Source organism: Engystomops pustulosus, chromosome 3 (assembly GCF_040894005.1).
Source record: "Engystomops pustulosus chromosome 3, aEngPut4.maternal, whole genome shotgun sequence".
NCBI lineage: Eukaryota > Metazoa > Chordata > Amphibia > Anura > Leptodactylidae > Engystomops > Engystomops pustulosus.
The window spans coordinates 45,886,316-45,906,088 of NC_092413.1; the positions used below are offsets into that span (position 1 = coordinate 45,886,316).

The 19,773-nt window shown below is 41.9% G+C and overlaps 1 protein-coding gene across 1 annotated transcript in view; it reads left to right on the forward strand.

Moving 5' to 3' along the window:
- Window positions 1–19,169, forward strand: part of SNX5 (sorting nexin 5) — a 49,719-nt gene extending 30,550 nt beyond the window's left edge. The window contains exons 6-13 of the mRNA XM_072140661.1: window positions 3,953–4,048; window positions 7,092–7,197; window positions 8,480–8,555; window positions 13,233–13,272; window positions 13,355–13,441; window positions 13,521–13,680; window positions 16,810–16,895; window positions 18,813–19,169. Of these exons, the coding sequence (XP_071996762.1) occupies window positions 3,953–4,048; window positions 7,092–7,197; window positions 8,480–8,555; window positions 13,233–13,272; window positions 13,355–13,441; window positions 13,521–13,680; window positions 16,810–16,895; window positions 18,813–18,863 (702 nt within the window). The 3' untranslated portion in view covers window positions 18,864–19,169. The remainder of the gene's footprint in view (window positions 1–3,952; window positions 4,049–7,091; window positions 7,198–8,479; window positions 8,556–13,232; window positions 13,273–13,354; window positions 13,442–13,520; window positions 13,681–16,809; window positions 16,896–18,812) is intronic.
- Window positions 19,170–19,773: the final 604 nt, after the last annotated feature.

The window sequence follows — 19,773 nt, forward strand, 5'->3', positions numbered from 1 at the left end:
CAGCCTGCCCCAGACATAGAACTAATGGCCCCAGCCTGCCCCAGACATAGAACTAATGGCCCCAGCCTGCCCCAGACATAGAACTAATGGCCCCAGCCTGCCCCAGACATAGAACTAATGGCCCCAGCCTGCCCCAGACATAGAACTAATGGCCCCAGCCTGCCCCAGACATAGAACTAATGGCCCCAGCCTGCCCCAGACATAGAACTAATGGCCCCAGCCTGCCCCAGACATAGAACTAATGGCCCCAGCCTGCCCCAGACATAGAACTAATGGCCCCAGCCTGCCCCAGACATAGAACTAATGGCCCCAGCCTGCCCCAGACATAGAACTAATGGCCCCAGCCTGCCCCAGACATAGAACTAATGGCCCCAGCCTGCCCCAGACATAGAACTAATGGCCCCAGCCTGCCCCAGACATAGAACTAATGGCCCCAGCCTGCCCCAGACATAGAACTAATGGCCCCAGCCTGCCCCAGACATAGAACTAATGGCCCCAGCCTGCCCCAGACATAGAACTAATGGCCCCAGCCTGCCCCAGACATAGAACTAATGGCCCCAGCCTGCCCCAGACATAGAATTAATGGCCCCAGCCTGCCCCAGACATAGAATTAATGGCCCCAGCCTGCCCCAGACATAGAATTAATGGCCCCAGCCTGCCCCAGACATAGAATTAATGGCCCCAGCCTGCCCCAGACATAGAATTAATGGCCCCAGCCTGCCCCAGACATAGAATTAATGGCCCCAGCCTGCCCCAGACATAGAATTAATGGCCCCAGCCTGCCCCAGGCATAGAATTAATGGCCCCAGCCTGCCCCAGGCATAGAATTAATGGCCCCAGCCTGCCCCAGGCATAGAATTAATGGCCCCAGCCTGCCCCAGGCATAGAATTAATGGCCCCAGCCTGCCCCAGGCATAGAATTAATGGCCCCAGCCTGCCCCAGGCATAGAATTAATGGCCCCAGCCTGCCCCAGGCATAGAATTAATGGCCCCAGCCTGCCCCAGGCATAGAATTAATGGCCCCAGCCTGCCCCAGACATAGAATTAATACCCCCAGCCTGCCCCAGACATAGAATTAATACCCCCAGCCTGCCCCAGACATAGAATTAATGGCCCCAGCCTGCCCCAGACATAGAATTAATGGCCCCAGCCTGCCCCAGACATAGAATTAATGGCCCCAGCCTGCCCCAGGCATAGAATTAATGGCCCCAGCCTGCCCCAGGCATAGAATTAATGGCCCCAGCCTGCCCCAGGCATAGAATTAATGGCCCCAGCCTGCCCCAGACATAGAATTAATGGCCCCAGCCTGCCCCAGGCATAGAATTAATGGCCCCAGCCTGCCCCAGGCATAGAATTAATGGCCCCAGCCTGCCCCAGGCATAGAATTAATGGCCCCAGCCTGCCCCAGACATAGAATTAATACCCCCAGCCTGCCCCAGACATAGAATTAATACCCCCAGCCTGCCCCAGACATAGAATTAATACCCCCAGCCTACCCCAGACATAGAATTAATACCCCCAGCCTACCCCAGACATAGAATAATGGCCCCAGCCTACCAAAGACATAGAATAATGCCCCCCCCCCGCCCCAGACATATAATTAATGCCCCCGCCAGCCCAAGATATACAATAATGCCCCTACCATATAATTGATGCCCCTTGCCAGCCCCAGATGTTAAATTAATGCCCCCTGCTAGTCCTAGATATACAATAATGCCCCCCCCCGCCCCAGACATATAATTTATGCCCCTGCCAGCCCTAGATATACAATAATGCCCCCCCCGCCCCATACATATAATTTATGAACCCTGCGAGCCCTAATGTCCCCCCCCCCGCCCCAGACATATAATTAATGCCCCCCCCCTGCCCCAGACATATAATTTATGCCCCCTGCCAGCCTTAATGCACCCCCCCCTCCCGCCCCAGAAATAATTATTGTCCCCATTCTATCATTAAAAAAAAAAACAAAACATAATACTCACCCTTCTAAGCACAGGTTTCTTCCCTCGGTCTTCGGTGGCTTGGTGTAGAGGCGCGGGATAGTGACGTCACTGCTCCGCGCCTCCACACCAAGCCGCGGAGCTGCAGGGAGGGCCGGACAGCTGACATGGTAAGTGCCAGCCTCCTCCACGGTACACAGGTCGCGCAATGACGTCAATTGCGCGACCTGTGTAGCTGCCCGTTATACACAGACGCAGAAGCAGCGGTGCTGTGCTGCGTCTGTGTACTAATTAATAGTACCTGCATCGTACGATCGTACGATGCAGGTACTATAGATTAGATGAAAAGTTGTAGGGAGTACGGCCGGCTCCGGACCGGCCCCACACCGGCCCAGGACCGACCGGCCCACCGGGAAAATTCCCGGTGGGTACAATGGCCGGTCCGCCCCTGACCAGGAGCCATCCCGTGTGACTGGTAATTTTCTTATATTTGTTATGGTCTCCTTCCTTCAAAAATAAACTTTTATAATAGGGTTAAAGCATCCTAGTGGGTCTAAAAAAATAGTAACAAAAACTAAACATAGAACTGCATGCAACACTTTTTTTTTTTTTACAAACACAACATTGTATTTTTAAAAATTAAAACAAAACCTATATAAATTTAGTATCACCGTGATCGTAACGAACCAAAGAATGAAATAGATGTATCATTTTGAGTGCACAGTGAAAGTTGTAAAAGCTTCGCTCACAAGAAAGTGACATAAATGCATTTTTTTCGCCAAATTCACCACATTTGGATTTTTTCCCAGTACACGGAATGGAATAATAAATAATGTCACTGAGACGTAAAATTTGTTACGCAGAAAATAAGCCCTCACACAGCTCTGAACCTGGAAAAAATGAAAAAGTTGTAGAGCGTGAAAAATAAATGAAAAAACGCTGCGGCGCAAAGGGGTTAAAGAAGTTTTCCCTCGAACAAAAGTTAGGCCTTATCCACGGGATAGGGCCTCACTTGCTGATCAGTGGGGTCTCAGTGATGAGACCCCCACAGATCACAAAAACAAGGGGTCCGATGGGGTGCTACGTACCTCTGTCAGACCCCTCGCCTCTCCCTCAGACTAATGGAGCAGACGACCGCGCATGACCGTTCTGCTCCATTGAGCTCTATATAGCTGACAAAAATTGCAGAGCGCCGCGCTCACCAATCTCCGCCAACTACATAGTGATTAATGGAACAGAACGGTCATGCGCAGCCGTCTGCTCCCTTAGTCTGATGGAGCAACGAGGGGGGTCTGTGGGGGTCTCATCACTTTTGACACGCAAAAACCCCTTTAAGCATAGACATCCTATATTTACAGCTCTAAATAGAACAAAGATAAAAGAAAATCTATCACCAAAATCAAGCATAAAAAACCACAGGCACTTACTCATAGATCAAGACACTGTGACTGGTAATCTTCTTATATTTGTTATGCACGACCTCCTACTTTCTGAAATCAACTTTTAAAACTATCCTTCTAATGACAGAAGTAATGCCTGGTGATTTCCCCCCCTCAATGCTGTTACACTGTGCAGGAGCACATCCTCCTCCTACCGTGTGCTGAAACTTCCTCTGCTGAAGTGAGATTACAGTAGGCAGAGGGAGGTGGAAGTGCTCTGGAAGCAGGGGAGAAGCTGTCAAACAGACCATAAATCTGTGGCATAGAGGGGCTCTGGTGGTTACATGAGCCCCTCCATGCTGTGGCTTTACAGTTTGTTAAACTGTGCAGAAGTACATCTCACCACACCCCTGCTCCCTCTGCTTTCTGTAATCTCTCACAGTGGTAGAGAGATGGTGCTCCTGTACATTGTAAAAGCCTGGGAAGCCAGGACATGGACGGGCCCTTGTTTCACCACCAGAGCCCTGATATATTTTATGTAAATTATATATTTATATTAGGATTCTTGATTTTAGTAAATGCAAAATGCTACAAATATTATATAGCTAACAAAGGTTTTTTTCCTTACTTTAGTTAAGCGTAAGAAGAAAAAATACAAAAGAGATGTTTGGTGGGTTTTTCCGGAGCATGGTGAAAAGTGCAGATGAAGTTCTACTTTCTGGAGTAAAGGTGAGATAATCTGCAATCTAAAAATGACTAATAGTGTTATGAAAATGAAATGATCGCTAACATTTTAATATATTTATGTAAGAATTTTGTTATGTTTCCCATCTGTACAGGAAAATATATGAAACGTTTTATGTATTTAAATGTATGAAAATGTCATTCCATGTTTATGACCTAGTGTGGTGGCATCATTCAAATAATCAACTTTTGAAGTGAGATGTAAATTGGTTTTATAAAGTCATTGAAGTGGAGAGTCCAGCACTGAAGTCAAGCTCGTTCCACTTTGAATGTCTTCAAAAGAGCCAGTTATGATGTCCAAGGATCTGTCAGTACTGTCAGTCACAGCAGGGGGATGTTCTGATGCAGGGAGAGCTTGACTTCTGTGTTATTCTTTCAGTCTCTGACTTATACAAGCAATTTACATCTCACGTCAAGGTTGTTTTTCTGGATGATATCACCACAGTGGACCATGGAAAAAATCTTGATCTGGAAAGTGTTCAGCTGCTTGACAACATACTGCTAGAGTTTTTTTTTTGTCATAACAGGTTCCCTGTGATTTTTTCTGCCCCCTCCTTCCTTGTTTACTCACATTTTTTTATTAACTTTTAAATTGTTGTTGGATCTACTGCTGCTCACTGATGTATCAGATTATATTGCCCATAACAGTTTATAGGGATGGGAGAGATTATAACCCAAGTAAAAAATATATTGCACATAGATGCAGCACCAGGAACAAAATAACAAGTTTCTCTGTGTGCTCTGTTAGCAGGGAATATCCACCCTGTTGATAAGGACATCTGAGAGTTATAGATGGAGCCTGCACAGTGTAAAATGTAATGACCAATAATAGTCCCTCCTTAAAGGGAACCTGTCACCAGGAGACCCATTTTTAGCACTCCCCCTGTCCCCACAGAGCATAGTACATACACTGCCAAAGTGTTTTTGTATTAAAAATTGTTTTTGCAGAAAAAAAGATATGTTATATTGTACCTTTCATTAGCATCTGCTGTGTGACTAGGCAGTTGCCAAATGGGAGGGTCTGGAAAGGAGCAGTCCCCCCCGCCCCCCACTCTTGGGGAACAGCTCCTCCATGTGACCTTTTCAAATATATGAAAACACCCATCACTGGGCTTAGCGACGCCCCCTGCTCCTCCACAGCCAATCCTGAGTGAGGGGAGTTATTCATATATTTGAAAAGGTCACATGTTTCCCAAGGGTGGGGGGGAAACTGCTCCTTTCCAGCTCCTCCCAAAAGGCAACTGCCTATTCACACAGCAGATGCTAATGAAAGGTACAATATAACACATATTTTTTTCTGTAAAACCAATTTTTTATACAAAAACACTTTGGCAGTGTATGTACTATGCTCTGTGGGGACTGCGGGAGTGCTAGAAATGGGTCTCCTGGTGACAGGTTCCCTTTAAGTACCAGCAGCCTACAGTACCTGCACTAACTACTATGTTACATAGGACTATGCCCACACATCACCCATAAGTTTTGTTTTTATAGTCTAGCTCCATATAGTCTAGCTGCATATAAATATGCAAATGAGGCTTAAGTGAATTAGGGGCATTATCAGAGAGCCTCAGGGCACCAGCTCCACAGCAGTAATAATGCCCCCACTACTACATTGCCCAGCAGCTTCTCTCATACTTTCCCCTTCAGTTATATGACACTTAGGTCCAGCGAGATATGTAGATAGAGCCTTGAGGTGCTCTTATACCCCCCAAAGCACTCCAGCTTATGAGAGTAATTTGCATATTGCTAAAGTGAAGTTTTGGCATGAAAGAGCAGCCGGGCGTGAAAAACATAGGCATAGACATTCTCTTCCAAAGGGTAACGTAGTGTAGATCCTGTCATAGCTGGCAAAAACTTCATTAATTGGTTTCTTGGGTAGTAGAGAGGTTAAAGGTGTTGTACAAGTTATCACCTATACACAAGATGATAACTGCTGGGACCCTCATTGATCTTAAGAACGGGTCCTCCAACTATTTGGATAACAGGCAATTTATCACTAATGGATGGAGCATGCTGGACTTGCATGTGCCCTGCTGCTCCATTCATTGTCTATAGGAGCGCCCTGCTGCTCCACTAGGTCCACCACCTATGGGTGGTCACGACCCCTAGTTACAGACGGACCTCTCTGCCCACTGTGACCTCTGGTGAAGCTCTCTGGATGCTTTACTATAGTCTCACACTGCAATGATGTTTGCAATAAAGCTTTATTGATAATCCTTGTTCCCATTACAGAAAAAAAATTAGAAATTTCAATTGTCAGTGGGGTAAAAAAATGTTTTGGTCTGGATCTACAATGATAAAATATATAGTTTCAACTTGCATTCAAATTCAACTTAAGAATAAACCTACAGAACCTATCTTGTAGGTAACCCGGGGACTGCCTGTACCGTGATTTCTCCTTAAACGTTGGGGCAATACACCAATATTTGACATTTTTATATATTTGTGGGTCTGTATATACTGTATATGTTTTATGTAATACTGATTAAATTAAATTTTATTCCGCTCTGGCTCCTATGTCCTTTTTGGTATTGTATTTATATCCCCATTCTTTTCATTGGGCAATACAGCCTTCCATCGAATGGCCGTATAAAATCACGCAGCCATTATTGAGAAACCTCCGTTCGCTGGATTGATGGGGGTCTTGTTCTCATTACGGAGGGTGGGGTCCCAGCAGTTGTACCCTCAGTGATTACCTTGTTGTGGTACAACCCATTTAATACCAGCATTCCCATTTGTCAAAAGGTAAGGAGTGTTCTCATTTAAGACCAAAAAATGTTTCCACTGGTTGCGTTTGTTGTGTTGAGTTGCAGAACATGGTGCTGTCTTTGATGTAAAGCGGCCATGTTTTGGTAACCCTACACACCCTCTTTTATGGGCTGGAGCAGACTGTGTGGGGTGTTATGGCTATGCAGCTGTCACTGTTCTCTGCAGAGCACTTCACGGATCTTCAGGATAAAATAATTCCGTTATTGTTTTAGTCTGACCCTAAAGTGACCACCTCCATGTTATATTTTCTCTCCCACAGGAAGTAGATGAATTCTTTGAGCAAGAAAAAATGTTTCTCGTCAACTATCACAATAGGATAAAGGACACCTGCGCCAAATCCGACAAAATGACCCGATCTCACAAAAGTGTGTATTTTTCACAAATATTTCCGTGTATTTTTTTTGTTTGATTCTGTGGTATCTGCATGAAAAATTGCTGGGAAGCTATTGGCCAGTATATCTTCACTGTAATAGATGCTTAGCTGCTTTATCGGGAAGGAGGGTCAAGTCAAATTTGGTTTACAGGGAAAAGCATTGCCAAATATTTCTGAATTGGGAAAAAAAAAAGGTGAAGCTAGGAATCAAGTGCGACGCTTATTGTGGTAGAACCAGCTATTTAAGTTATCCCTAGTCCTGTGGATAGGAGATAACTAGCTGATTGGTGAAGGTCTGACCATTCAAGAGCGCAGGGTACCCAGTGATCCGGAGAACAGGGGCCTGCTTCTTACTAATAATGGAGCAGCAGGTCCAGTATGCACAGTGCCAGTCCATTCAAGACTAGCTGACTACATAGCTGATTGGTGAGGGTCCGACTGCTGAGGCCCCTGACGATCCAGAGAATGAGGTGTTTGTTCTCACTAATGAGCAGCACCTCAAGCGTGTGTCCTGACTCCCCCTAACCCTTGCTATTTAGCACTCTTATTTTGCGGTCTATTAGAGTGTTGGAGAAAGCAGAACACTTCTGACTGTTTCATATTCTTGAATGGAGCGGCAAAGCGCATGCTCGATCTACTGCTCCATCAATCAGTAAGAACAGGACGAGACCCCCATTCTCACCATTGCCGATGGTCCCACTCTTGTGATTGGTCCTAGTCCCAGTAGTCAGTCCCTCAACCATCAACTCGTTGTCTCCAATCTTTTCGATAGGGGATAACTTAAATAGCTAAGCTCCTTTTTAAAGGAGTTTAACCAACTATTTATTTATTTTTTATTTTAACTGTGCTGGAGGGCGGGTATGTTCCTTTTCATATGTTAACATTTGTTCTGAGATTACTGCTGATACCAGCTGGTTACCACTGCTGAGGCCTTTTTAAGCTGGAGTGTTTTAAAGGGATTTTACAGTTTTTATACTTTGATGATCAATATCGCATTGAATGTGGTCCGGCAAAAATATGTAAAAGCTGAAATCTTTGTCTACATGTTCAAACGTGTGTTTAGCCAGTGTCAATTTGACATCCGTTTTTTTATATGCCTTTTACTTTGGGTAGGTGATATATTGTTGTTTTCAAGTGTAACTTTCAATATAATTTTATAATTACAAATTTTACAATACGTTGCCTTAGGCATGGACTGGGAGGGGTTGTATGGACTTGTAGACCTTTATGTTACTACATAATCTACACTAAGTGTTTCATATGTTGTTTTGCAGATGTGGCTGACGATTACATTCACATTTCTGCCGGTCTGGTTTCCTTAGCTGATGAGGAGAACACTCCTATTAGAAAGTAAGTCTTGCTGTCAGTTGTGGGTGGAAAAAGAATTTGGAGTAGGATGTGATTTTGATGACTTCCCTTTTGTTGAGTAAACACATTCCATTTAGCAGAGGCCTATAAATTCTCACCATACATTTCTCAGTGCAGGGCTGAGGTTTACCACTAGAGGGTGACATTGCTTTAGATTGCCCTTGACAAATATTCCAGCATGTCGCAAATCTCAAACTCATGGGATGTACCCCTCCCTTATGGAGGGTAGTGTCTGGAGACTTGATGTAGAATAATAAAGCACCTCCACTTGAACTTGTGACTTTTCCAATATAATTTATTGTATTTATAATTTTCTTATATATATGCAATGGGTACTGAAAGTATTCAGATCCCTTTGGATTTTCCACTCTTTGTTTCATTGCAGCCAATTGGTAAAATCAAAAAAGTTCTTTTTCTGCTCATTAATGTACACTTTGCACCCCATCTTGACAGAAAAAAAAGCCAGAATGTAGATATTTTAATAATTCCTTTATTTATATAGCACACACAGATTACACAGCACTGCACAGAACCTTCCAAATCAGTCCCTGTCCCCATGGGGCTCACAATTTAATCAACCTACCAGTATGTTTTTTTTTGCAGTGTGGGAGGAAACCGGAGGAAACCCACACAAACACAGAGAGAACATAAAAACTCTTCACAGATGTTGACCCTGGGACTTGAACCCAGGTTCCCAGCGCTGAAAGGCTGTAATGCTAACCACTGAGCCATCGTGCTAATTTATTAAACAAGAAAAACTAACATATAACATAAGTCATAAGTATTCAGACCTATTGCTGTGACACTCATATATAACTCCCATGCTGTCCATTTCCTTCTGATCCTCCTTGAGATGATTCTCCTCTGGAGTCCATTGGAATCCAGCTGTGTTTAATTAACTGATTGGAAGGGCACACACCTGTCTATATAAGACATCACAGTGCATGTTAGAGCACATAAAAATCCTAATGTCTAAGGAACTGCCCAAAGAGCCCAGCACATGACCTGGCAAGGTTACAAAACAATTTCTGCAGTACTCAAGGTTCCTAAGAGCACAGTGGGCTCCATATTTCTTAAATGGAAAAGTTTGGGACGACCAAAACTCTTAATGAACCTGGTCATGCAGCCAAACTAAGCAATCATGCAAGAAGAGCGCTGGCAAGAGAGGTAATCATGAACCCCAACATCACTGTTGGTGAACTTCTGAGATGCAGTTGGGAGAAAAAGTTCCACAAAGTCAACTATCACTGCAGCTTCCACCAGTCTGGGCTTTATGGCAGAGTGTGCCGACTGAAGACTTTCCACAGTGCAGGGCATATAAAATACGAAACATGGTGGTGTCAGCATCATGCTATGGGGGTGTTTTTCAGGTGCAGGGACAGGATGACTGTTTGTAATTGAAGGAAATATGAATGCCGCCAAGTACAGAGATATCCTGGATGACAACCTCTTCCAGAGTGCTCCAGACCTCAGACTGGGCCGAAGGTTCATGTTCCAACAAGTCCCTAAGCTAACAGCTAAAATAACAAAGCAGGGGCTTCAGAACATCTCTGTGACCATTCCTGACTGGTCCAGCCAGAGCCCTGACCTAAACCCAATTGAGCTTCTCTGGAGTAACATGAAAATGGCTTCCAGTAACATTCACCATCCAACCTGAGGGAACTGGAGAGGATCTGCTATGAAGAGGCTGAGGATCCCAAAATCCAGGTGTGAAAAACTTGTTGCATCATTCCCAAGGAAACTCCTGGCTGTACTAGCTCAAAAGCTGCTTCTACTCAATACTGAGCAAAGGGTCTGAGTACGTATGACCAAGTGATATTTCAGTTGATAATTTATTAATCAACAAAAAATAACTAAATTTCTGATTTCTTTTCTTTCAAGATGGAATGCAGAGTGCACCTCTTACCAATTGGCTGCAATTAAACGTTCCAAAGCTCAGAGCTGCAGTGTACCTGTTGATCTTTGTAATGTGTACTTTTCTCTTCATGTTCTACGTGTCATTTGCCTAATATAACCTTTGCATGTAATTTTAGAGGCAGTTCTATATTTGGCTCTAAGATGCATAAAAATTGCCATCAAATATCACAGGTCACCCTGACATTATTATGTCGGGTTACATTATTACTGTGTACCTTGTGTGACTCCGTACCAATATTGGTCTCTTGTACCAATATTTCAAATAATCATCTAGTTATGGTTAAATTCTAAGAAACTCGATAACCTATGTGAAACACTACTGATCCCATTAGTAACCACTACACGTCTGGCACTATTAGGGTGCACTCGGCGTGCACAATCGGTATCTGTGTGTGTAAACCAGAGCATGGCTGGGATTCTGTTTTTCACTCACCACCTTCCCAAATACGTAGCTTTTATTATTATTCTGTTTACTAAACTGAGGGATTATTATCTGCAGGTCAAAATGTACTTCCAAGTGCCAGTATATTTAATACTCCAAGCAATGTACTGGGAAGCTGAAAAAAAAAAAGTCTAAATGGAATGTACGACTGACCAAAAACACAGTTGCACCATTTTCTTGGGAGATTAATAATAATTCCTTTATTTATATTGACCCTTGCCCTTTATTCTTAAGGGCAGCCCAAACATAAGCATTCTCCATACCCCCTTAACGACGCCATGCCATACTATTTCTTCAATGATCGTTTATGGGTCCATTAGTTGTTTGTTGTTTTTAATATAAAAATGTTGATCAGATGAATATGTAAATTACCATTATTAAAGGAAACCTACCATTTCAAAATGGTCATTCTCACCTAAACATACCTTTACCTTGGGCTAGGTAAGCTGATGCTGGAGGTGGTCTTGATAAGGCACATAAATCTGCAGTTTTGCGAGGGTGAGGGGAGAAGTTTCTTGCATGCAAGGCACGTGCATTTTTATGATCATGACCAAGTGCCGTGTGTCAGAGGCCAAGGAGCGCTGAATGGTGTCATTTGCTTAGTGTATAAATAGATTTTTTTTTGAGAAATTGTGGATTCATGTGCCTTATTAAGAGCACCTTCAGCATCAGTTTACCTAGCTCAAGCTAAAGGTATGTTTAGACCAGAATGACCATTTTGAAATGGTAGGAAATTTACCATCAAAATCCATCATGATAAACCAGGGACACTTACTCATAGATTCAGGCAATGTCACTGTGGTAATTTTCTTATATTTGTTATCTATGGCCTCTTACATTCTAAAATTAACTTTTAAAATCCTACTAATGAGGCAGAAGGGCTCTGGTGCGTTTACCAAAGCCCCTTCTGTTTTGTAGCTTTACAGGATGTAGCACTGTCTCACCATTCATGTATTCTATTGACAACCATATATTGAATGACCCTGACAAAGTAATACGGCAACTGCAAAGGTTGTAAATATATTGGTGTTCACCACTTCACCTTATTTTTTCCCTTAAAGTCTCCCCTGTTTTGGAACTTGTAGTGCTAAACACATTTTACACAGTTGGTACAGTACAGATGTAATACATTCGGATATTAAAATAAGGACAAGGCATACAGTGTGATTCCAGACATGACATTACAAAGTCCACTGGAAAGTAAACACTGAAGTGTAAAAACTTTGTCCATGTCCTTCTTGTCAAAAATTAACCATGTGTATTATAAAATGAAACCGTGTGAACCTGTGCGTATTCTAGAGATGGATTCCCAGCACAAGAGACTTCCCGAAATCTTCTAATTCCCTGAGTTTCTATCTTAAATTTTATTTTATTGTTTTTTTTAATGTGAAATGGAGCAGACCCCCCCCCCGGATTTTTTTATTTTTTTTTTACTATGGGTCCAAGGGGATATGAAAATATACAATGAATATTCACCTCATTCCAGTGCAGCCCAGCGCCACCCGTCACTACCAGTCTCTGTATACATAGGCTCAGTGGTGGTGGCGGCACGTTGATGGTTGTGTGTCCACTACAGACCATGATGTAGCGCAGCACCACCCGTCACTACCGGTCTCTGTATACAGAGGCTCAATGCTGACCCGCTTTCAACTTCTGTAGAGGACGCACGACCATCAACATGCCATCACCGCTGAGCCTCTGTATCAAACAGAGACCAGTAGTGACATTGGGCGCTGGGCTGCAGTGGAATGAGGTGAATATTCATTGTATATTTTCATATCCCCTTGGACCCATAGTAAAAAAAAAATAAAAAAATCCGGGGGGGGGGTCTGCTCCATTTCACATTAAAAAAAACAATAAAATAAAATTTAAGATAGAAACTCAGGGAATTAGAAGATTTCGGGAAGTCTCTTGTGCTGGGAATCCATCTCTAGAATACGCACAGGTTCACACGGTTTCATTTTATAATACACATGGTTAATTTTTGACAAGAAGGACATGGACAAAGTTTCTACACTTCAGTGTTTACTTTCCAGTGGACTTTGTAATGTCATGTCTGGAATCACACTGTTCAGTGCTTGTTGTTTTCATAAACCCATGGGGCCTAAAGTAAGAAAAATTAGTGATCATGGACAGCCCCTTTAAGGGAACCTGTCACCAGGGACTTCATTTCCATTACACCTGCATTGCAAAGACGCCTTTGGTTTAGGTTTGGATGCATTTCAAAAATAAATTCGCCATATTACTGCACATGAATTCTACTGTTCTATACGCATTCATTTTCATTTTTTTCTCCCCAGATATTTCCTAAAACTCGCAGAATTGTTTGAAAAACTCAGGGTAAGCCATGTTTTTATGTGTATTTTTGCTTCTTTTTGTTGCTGCTCTCGGTATTTAGTTATGCACCTTATTTTTGTTCCAGAAAGTAGAAGCCCGAGTGGCATCAGATGAAGACTTAAAGATGTCTGAACTCTTAAGATACTATGTGCTGAACATTGAAGCCGCCAAGGTATAGTTGGTCTAGAAGTTGACAAATGGGTTAAGATTCATTATTAGCTTTTTATATATGTTTGTTCACCTTGATTCAGGACCTATTGCTGAGGAGGACAAAGAGTCTGGCTGAATATGAGAACTCAAATAAATCTCTAGATAAGGCCAGGTTGAAAAGCAAAGACGTGAAGCAGGCCGAGCTGCATCAACAACAGTGCTGCCAGAAATTTGAGAAGCTCTCCGAGTCTGGGAAACAAGGTAAGGTTGAGTGGTACTTCACTTTTCCGTCATCACTTCCTTCTTCAGGATTCATACTTCACTAGCCTAACTACTCCGGTATTATGTCTGTACATTGCATGTTCTTCCTTTCAAGAACAACAATGGAAAAAGATTGACAAGTATCAAAAAGAGGAAACCACCATTTCTAAAGAGCTACCTGGATTTATTGTATATATTAATACACGTTTGTTTTATGTACACATGATGATTTATCATCATTTTATTGGTCATAGTTTAACTTAAGCTTATTTTTGCTCCATCTCCACATCTCCAAGGCTTTTAAACAGTTTTTGACTATTTTTCCAACAAGGGGCAGGGTGACCTCCTGGTGTGAAAAGTCGATGCGCCAAAATTTGCCACAGTACAGTAGACTGGATAATAGATATGGCCATCTTAAACTACTCCAGATTTCCCATTCAGAATAAAAAAAAAAAAGAGATAAATCTGGTGCAGCAGAAGACTGGTCTATTCCTACTCTGCACTGGTTTAATGTGTGACACTTTGATAAATCTCCCCCCCTGTGTCTTGCTTCTTTTCCATCACTCTATCCAACCTCTCATGTGCAGGCACTTTACAACCAGGGGGACACAACCGGAAGTAACGTGTGGAGCACAGCTGTAGCTACAGTACATTTACACTTTCCTCAAATTGAGATGGAACGGGGTGGGACTTGGCCCCATACCCTATGATTTTCAATATAAACGCATGCAATTGTTAATGAGCGGATGCTGTTTTGCATTGTTTACATCGATACGGATAATGATGTTTGGGCTTCGTTTCTTTGAGTGGTTTCTCTCTGTATTCTAGGACTGATATCTCTAAGGTGGGACTTCCCTTATGTAAACCAAATATCAACCATTTTGTTGACCTTTATGCACATCATTTCCTCCTACAGGTGATACATTGGCTTAAAGGGCTATTCCCACAAAGACAAGATACTTAAATATACTCAGGATAACAAAATAACACATTCTCTAATTCACTGTTATTAATAAAAATACAGCATTTCACAGATATACCGGTAATTCCAACCAGTCTCTGTCATTCCTGGTGGACGCAATTTTGGTTGTCCCGGTATCTGAGTTAACAGAGTGTCATTGTGTGATTTATATCCATCTCTTGACTCCGATCTGTCTCATCTCTCTTTTTATCTATGTCAGATACTAATGAATGTTCAGAAGCTAAATAAGTGTAGAAAAACCTGTACCCTGATAATCTAATCACATTATCAGCTCACAGCAACTCCTATCACAAAGGATTCATGAAGTGTCTGCTTAGAGAGAGTCCCTGCCCATACTTTGTAATCTTACACTGACCGTCAATGAGTTATAAGAGCTAAAACGGCAATAAAACTGAGTAAATTTGTAAAGTAAGGGGTTTAAAAATAATCTTTCTTGTGTAAACTGGGTGTTATAATTGAAGAACTTTCTTTCATGGGCAAACCCCTTTAAAGGCACCATAGTCATATAATTGCCATAGTAGATATCTTAAAAAAAAAAGTAGAACACTGTATAGAAACCTTATAAAATATTTAAAAATACCACTAAGGCTACATTCACATGATGTATGCCCGCCGTACCGTAGTACGGCGCGCAAACATCGGTGCTGCGGAGAGGAGCAGGGGGACCTATCTTTCTACGGGCTACGGAGCGGTACGGTGGCATGTGTGCTGCACTTTACCGCTCCCATACAGGGCTGTGAGCCCATAGAAGTGTATGGGGGACGTATATCGGCCGTATATACGTCTGCTGTATAAACGTCCCCCATACATGTGTGTGAATGTAGCCTAATACAGAAGAAATACCTAAGGACCATTTACATATTCCAAAGTGCTGCACAACCGATCAAGGGCACTGCACTTGTCTAAAACCTATATATGTCTAGCAGAGTCACATTTTCATATCATTCAGAGACTATGGGCAGATGTATGAAAGGTGCTGTAAGGGAAGATGCTACAGAGCTAGACTAGACAGTCTTATGCTGCACAAGATTCATATAAGAGTGCGATGCTGGGTGATAAATCTGTCTTAGTATAAGACTTTGCACCTCCTATTAGTTGGCTTATTTTATGGGACAATTCTGTCGGGTTAGCAGTATTTTTGGCGCCTGTTTTCTTTTTTGTGTAGCAAAGCCACGCCCCCTCATTGACCATGTCCGTTTTGTCGTATTAGTCATAGAAGTGCCTGAAAACTATCTAAAAACTCTTTATAAGGGCTCATTCAGACGGCCATCTATGGAGATGTATATGCGGCTGCAATGGTGGTACGGCTGCGGTTTGGTGCCAAACATGTGGCACCGTTCCACGCCGCACACTGGGAAAAGATATAGCATGCTTACGTGAGAATGTAGCCTAAATGTGGTGCAGACAGGTTTTTCTGTTTTGTAATTTGTTGTAATTTGCATTAAGACAGGTTAAAGGGGTTGGACACATTACCTCATGTATTTTGTAATGTGTGTGTAAGTGTGGAGGGCAGGATATTCGGTAATTTACCAATATACACCTATTAATACTTCTGCTCTGCTTTCTTGATATGTCAAGTGAAGCCTCTTGTCTTTTACCTCATCAGCCAGACATTCCTGACCATAAAATGGTCACATATGGAGGGTGTTCCCTCACATGTGATCTTTAACTGGTGATTGTTCGTGAACAGATAGAGATCACATGACCCTCCATCCGCAGCCATGTTATGGACAGGAATGTTTGGCTGATGAGGTAAAAGACAGGAGGGTCCACTTAACATATCAAGGAAGCAGAGCAGAACTACTAAAAGATGTATATTGGTAAATTACCCATTATCCTGCCCCCTCATACTTGCACACATTACAAAAAACATAAGCGAAAGTGACCAACCCCTTTAATAAATATCTCCCTATATGACTAGTAACCACACGTTACTGGTGTTGTCCAGAAACCGTTTTGCAGTTGGATATTTATGTTACGCAATATATTGCATTCAGGAGTAAACTAAACTGACCAACAATATTTAATATATTTTTTCCAGTTTGGAAATTTTTGTCCTTTTCCTTTTCTCTTCTTTTCTTACATTCCAACTCCAGACTCCACAGTTCTGTTCTGCTTTAATAGAAATCTCTGACTTTAATTTCCAGAACTGACTAGCTTCAAACAAAGAAGAGTATCTGCATTTCGGAAAAACCTGGTGGAGATGACGGAGTTAGAAATTAAACATGCCAAGGTTTGTGGAGTTATATTCAGCCTATTTTTTTTTTAATTTAATTTTTAATTTTGCAAGAAATTTTAATTTATTCAAGTGACAAAAACACAACAAAAGTGTGCAGGTAAATCTCAAGTTTACTCTTAAAGGGGTGTTCCAGCTTCTCAGAAACTCCCCATGGGCAAAAGGACAGAGAAAATAAGCTGTAAAAAAACCTAACTTTCACTGTTTGTGCCACTTCACTACCTTTTTAACTATTTAACGAAAGCTGGCATTATTTACACCTGCACCTGGAAATCAACTTTAAAGGAAACTTCCCATTTGGAAATGGACATTCTGACCCAAACATACCTGCACATAGGTGTAGCTGAGATAATGCAGGAAACAAAGAAAAAAGACAGCAACCTATGTAGTTACCAAACACTGATTTTGTTTGATGCACGCAGCCCAAGGCCCTGGTGTGCAGGATCCGAAAGCCCAAACAAAAAGAGAAGGCTACAGCATCCAATATAATGAAAAAGGTGATAAACCTTTATTCACACGGGCATGAAAAAAACTGCAACGTTTCGATTCGCAACAAATCTTCGCTTGACAAAGATTCATGGCGAATCGAGACGTTGCAGTTATTTTCATGCCCGTATGAATAAAGGTTTATCACCTTTTTCATTGTATTGGATGCTGTGGCCTTCTCCTTTTTATTTTGAGATGATGCAGGAATATATCTTGGTCAAGCACATAATCTGGCAGTTTCATAATAAAATCAATTCTTATATTATGCTAATCACCCACTCGGCGCTTCTGTGCGATTTACACAGGCCGATCCACGTTTGGGCATTAGCATAGTAGGGCAGGCACATAGTGTGCGTCCCCGCCACCCTCCAGAGAGCCGGTGACATCACCAAACCCTCAGGAGCACTAGCGCATGCGCATTGCAGGCTCTCATAGTGCAGCAGGGTGGCTGCGCGAACCACTGTGTGGGTCACAATGACCATTTCCAAATGGTAGTTTCCCTTTAAGCCTTTGTTCAGCTAAGATAAATGTGTTTGTATATAAAATAGGAGACCCTTCCTAATACTGCCTGGTACCCCCTTGGTCTTCATATTTGTGCTGTATTGATGATATCACTACAATGGGACGTAAAAGCCCTGCAGCCGGTCATTGCAGTCAGTGATTTGTTGATGAGATCTTGCGTCACAATGTTGGGATGTCTTTCCCGTACCAGATAATAGAGACCATTGGGGGACTGCTTCATGTCAGAAATAAAGGGGTAGGGGATTTTTGAGGTGAATATACCTTTATATTACTATATTTGTTATATTTTTGTTTTTTTTACACCATCCTGACCTTGTGTATTTTTATTCAATAGACAACCTCTTTAAAAGTAGTCCACCACCTCCACCAAGGGTTATAATCTGCCAGCAACATGTTATAGTCAATCTACTGTGATTTCCATGCATGTCATTATTTTATTCTGTTTCTAAGAAATTCCCATTTTGATCTGTAGGCTAATGGGGCAAGGGGTGCACCTAGAGCACTGCTGTTATTGCCTATACCACTTCTAGTGTAGCTTCATGCTTCCCAAAAAACAAATGTCCTTCTTATCTGACAGATTGGGGAATGGTACAGGCAGGAATAGAAGTGCTTTGGGTGCTAAGGACACATCCTAGGTGTACCAGCTACCTCATTAGCATATGGATTAAAAGGGGAATTTCTCGGATACCGCATAATGTGCAAAAATAATAGAGATATTTTTTAAAATCATAGTATGTTTCTCTACAACATGCTGCCAACGCTTGGTGGAGATGGTAGATTCCCTTAAAAACTGCATGTTTTAGTTGGTTAAGCTTTAGATTTTGCTGTTGTAACGAACAATCATAGTCTCCAATGAAGACATCTGGTCCTTTTTCCATAAGTAAAGGTTTTCTTTCTTTTTAACAGAATAACATCTCTTTATTACAAAGCTGCATCGACCTCTTTAAGAACAGCTAAGAAGGAACCTTCATCTCTAGAAACACCAGTTGCACTTCTTACATCCCGAGCAGAACCGCTCCGTCTTATGTGATCGTATCTTTGGGTCTTAGGGGATTAGTATATGTGTTTTGTAAAATATCTAACAGTGGGGGAAATCTAATAATGTTCTTCTAAAAAGTTATAGCTGATATTTTCAAATATTTGTGCAGTAAAATCTGTCCCATTGTATATATTAATATACATATATATAAAAAAGTTATTTTGTGTTCATTTATTTCTCGGGTAACTGTTACTGTGTGGTCATTACAGAGAAGTTTTATTGTGTAGTCATTACAGAGGAGCTGTAAGTTTCCATGATTTTGTTTTTAGTAAATTCTTTTCTCATGAATAACTATTCTGGAGCAGTTCTTCTTAGGACTCTGGGATTCCTTTTGTTATTCTGCCTAGAAAGTTCACAATAAATTGACAACTGGGTGTTACCATTCCAGGAGTCCCTACACAGTATGAAACATGTAAATTAGTAGAACCAGAATGTATAGAGACACATCATGTAGAGACCTGTCAGTGACAGATCTCCTGTAATATACCTCTAACTTATGAGAAAATAATAGGTGTGTATATTGTAAAAAAAAGTTCCTTCCTCTTGCTTTATCAACCTAGTCCAGGTAACTTGTGATCTATTATGCAGTTCTCTTAGCGCCATTAAATAATCATCACTGACAGTGATAGGGGCAATATGAAAATAAAACAAGGAATAATAAGGGGGGGGGGTTAACTGTCAATTGAATTGGGGCTTTTATGCAGTACAGGGAAATATTGGGAATTGATGGCTGTGGTTGTTTTGTATTTCCATGTAATTGACCTTTAACTTGATAAAGGGGTCTTGTGGGATTTTTTTTTTTTTTTTTTAAATAAAATGTCCCTGGCT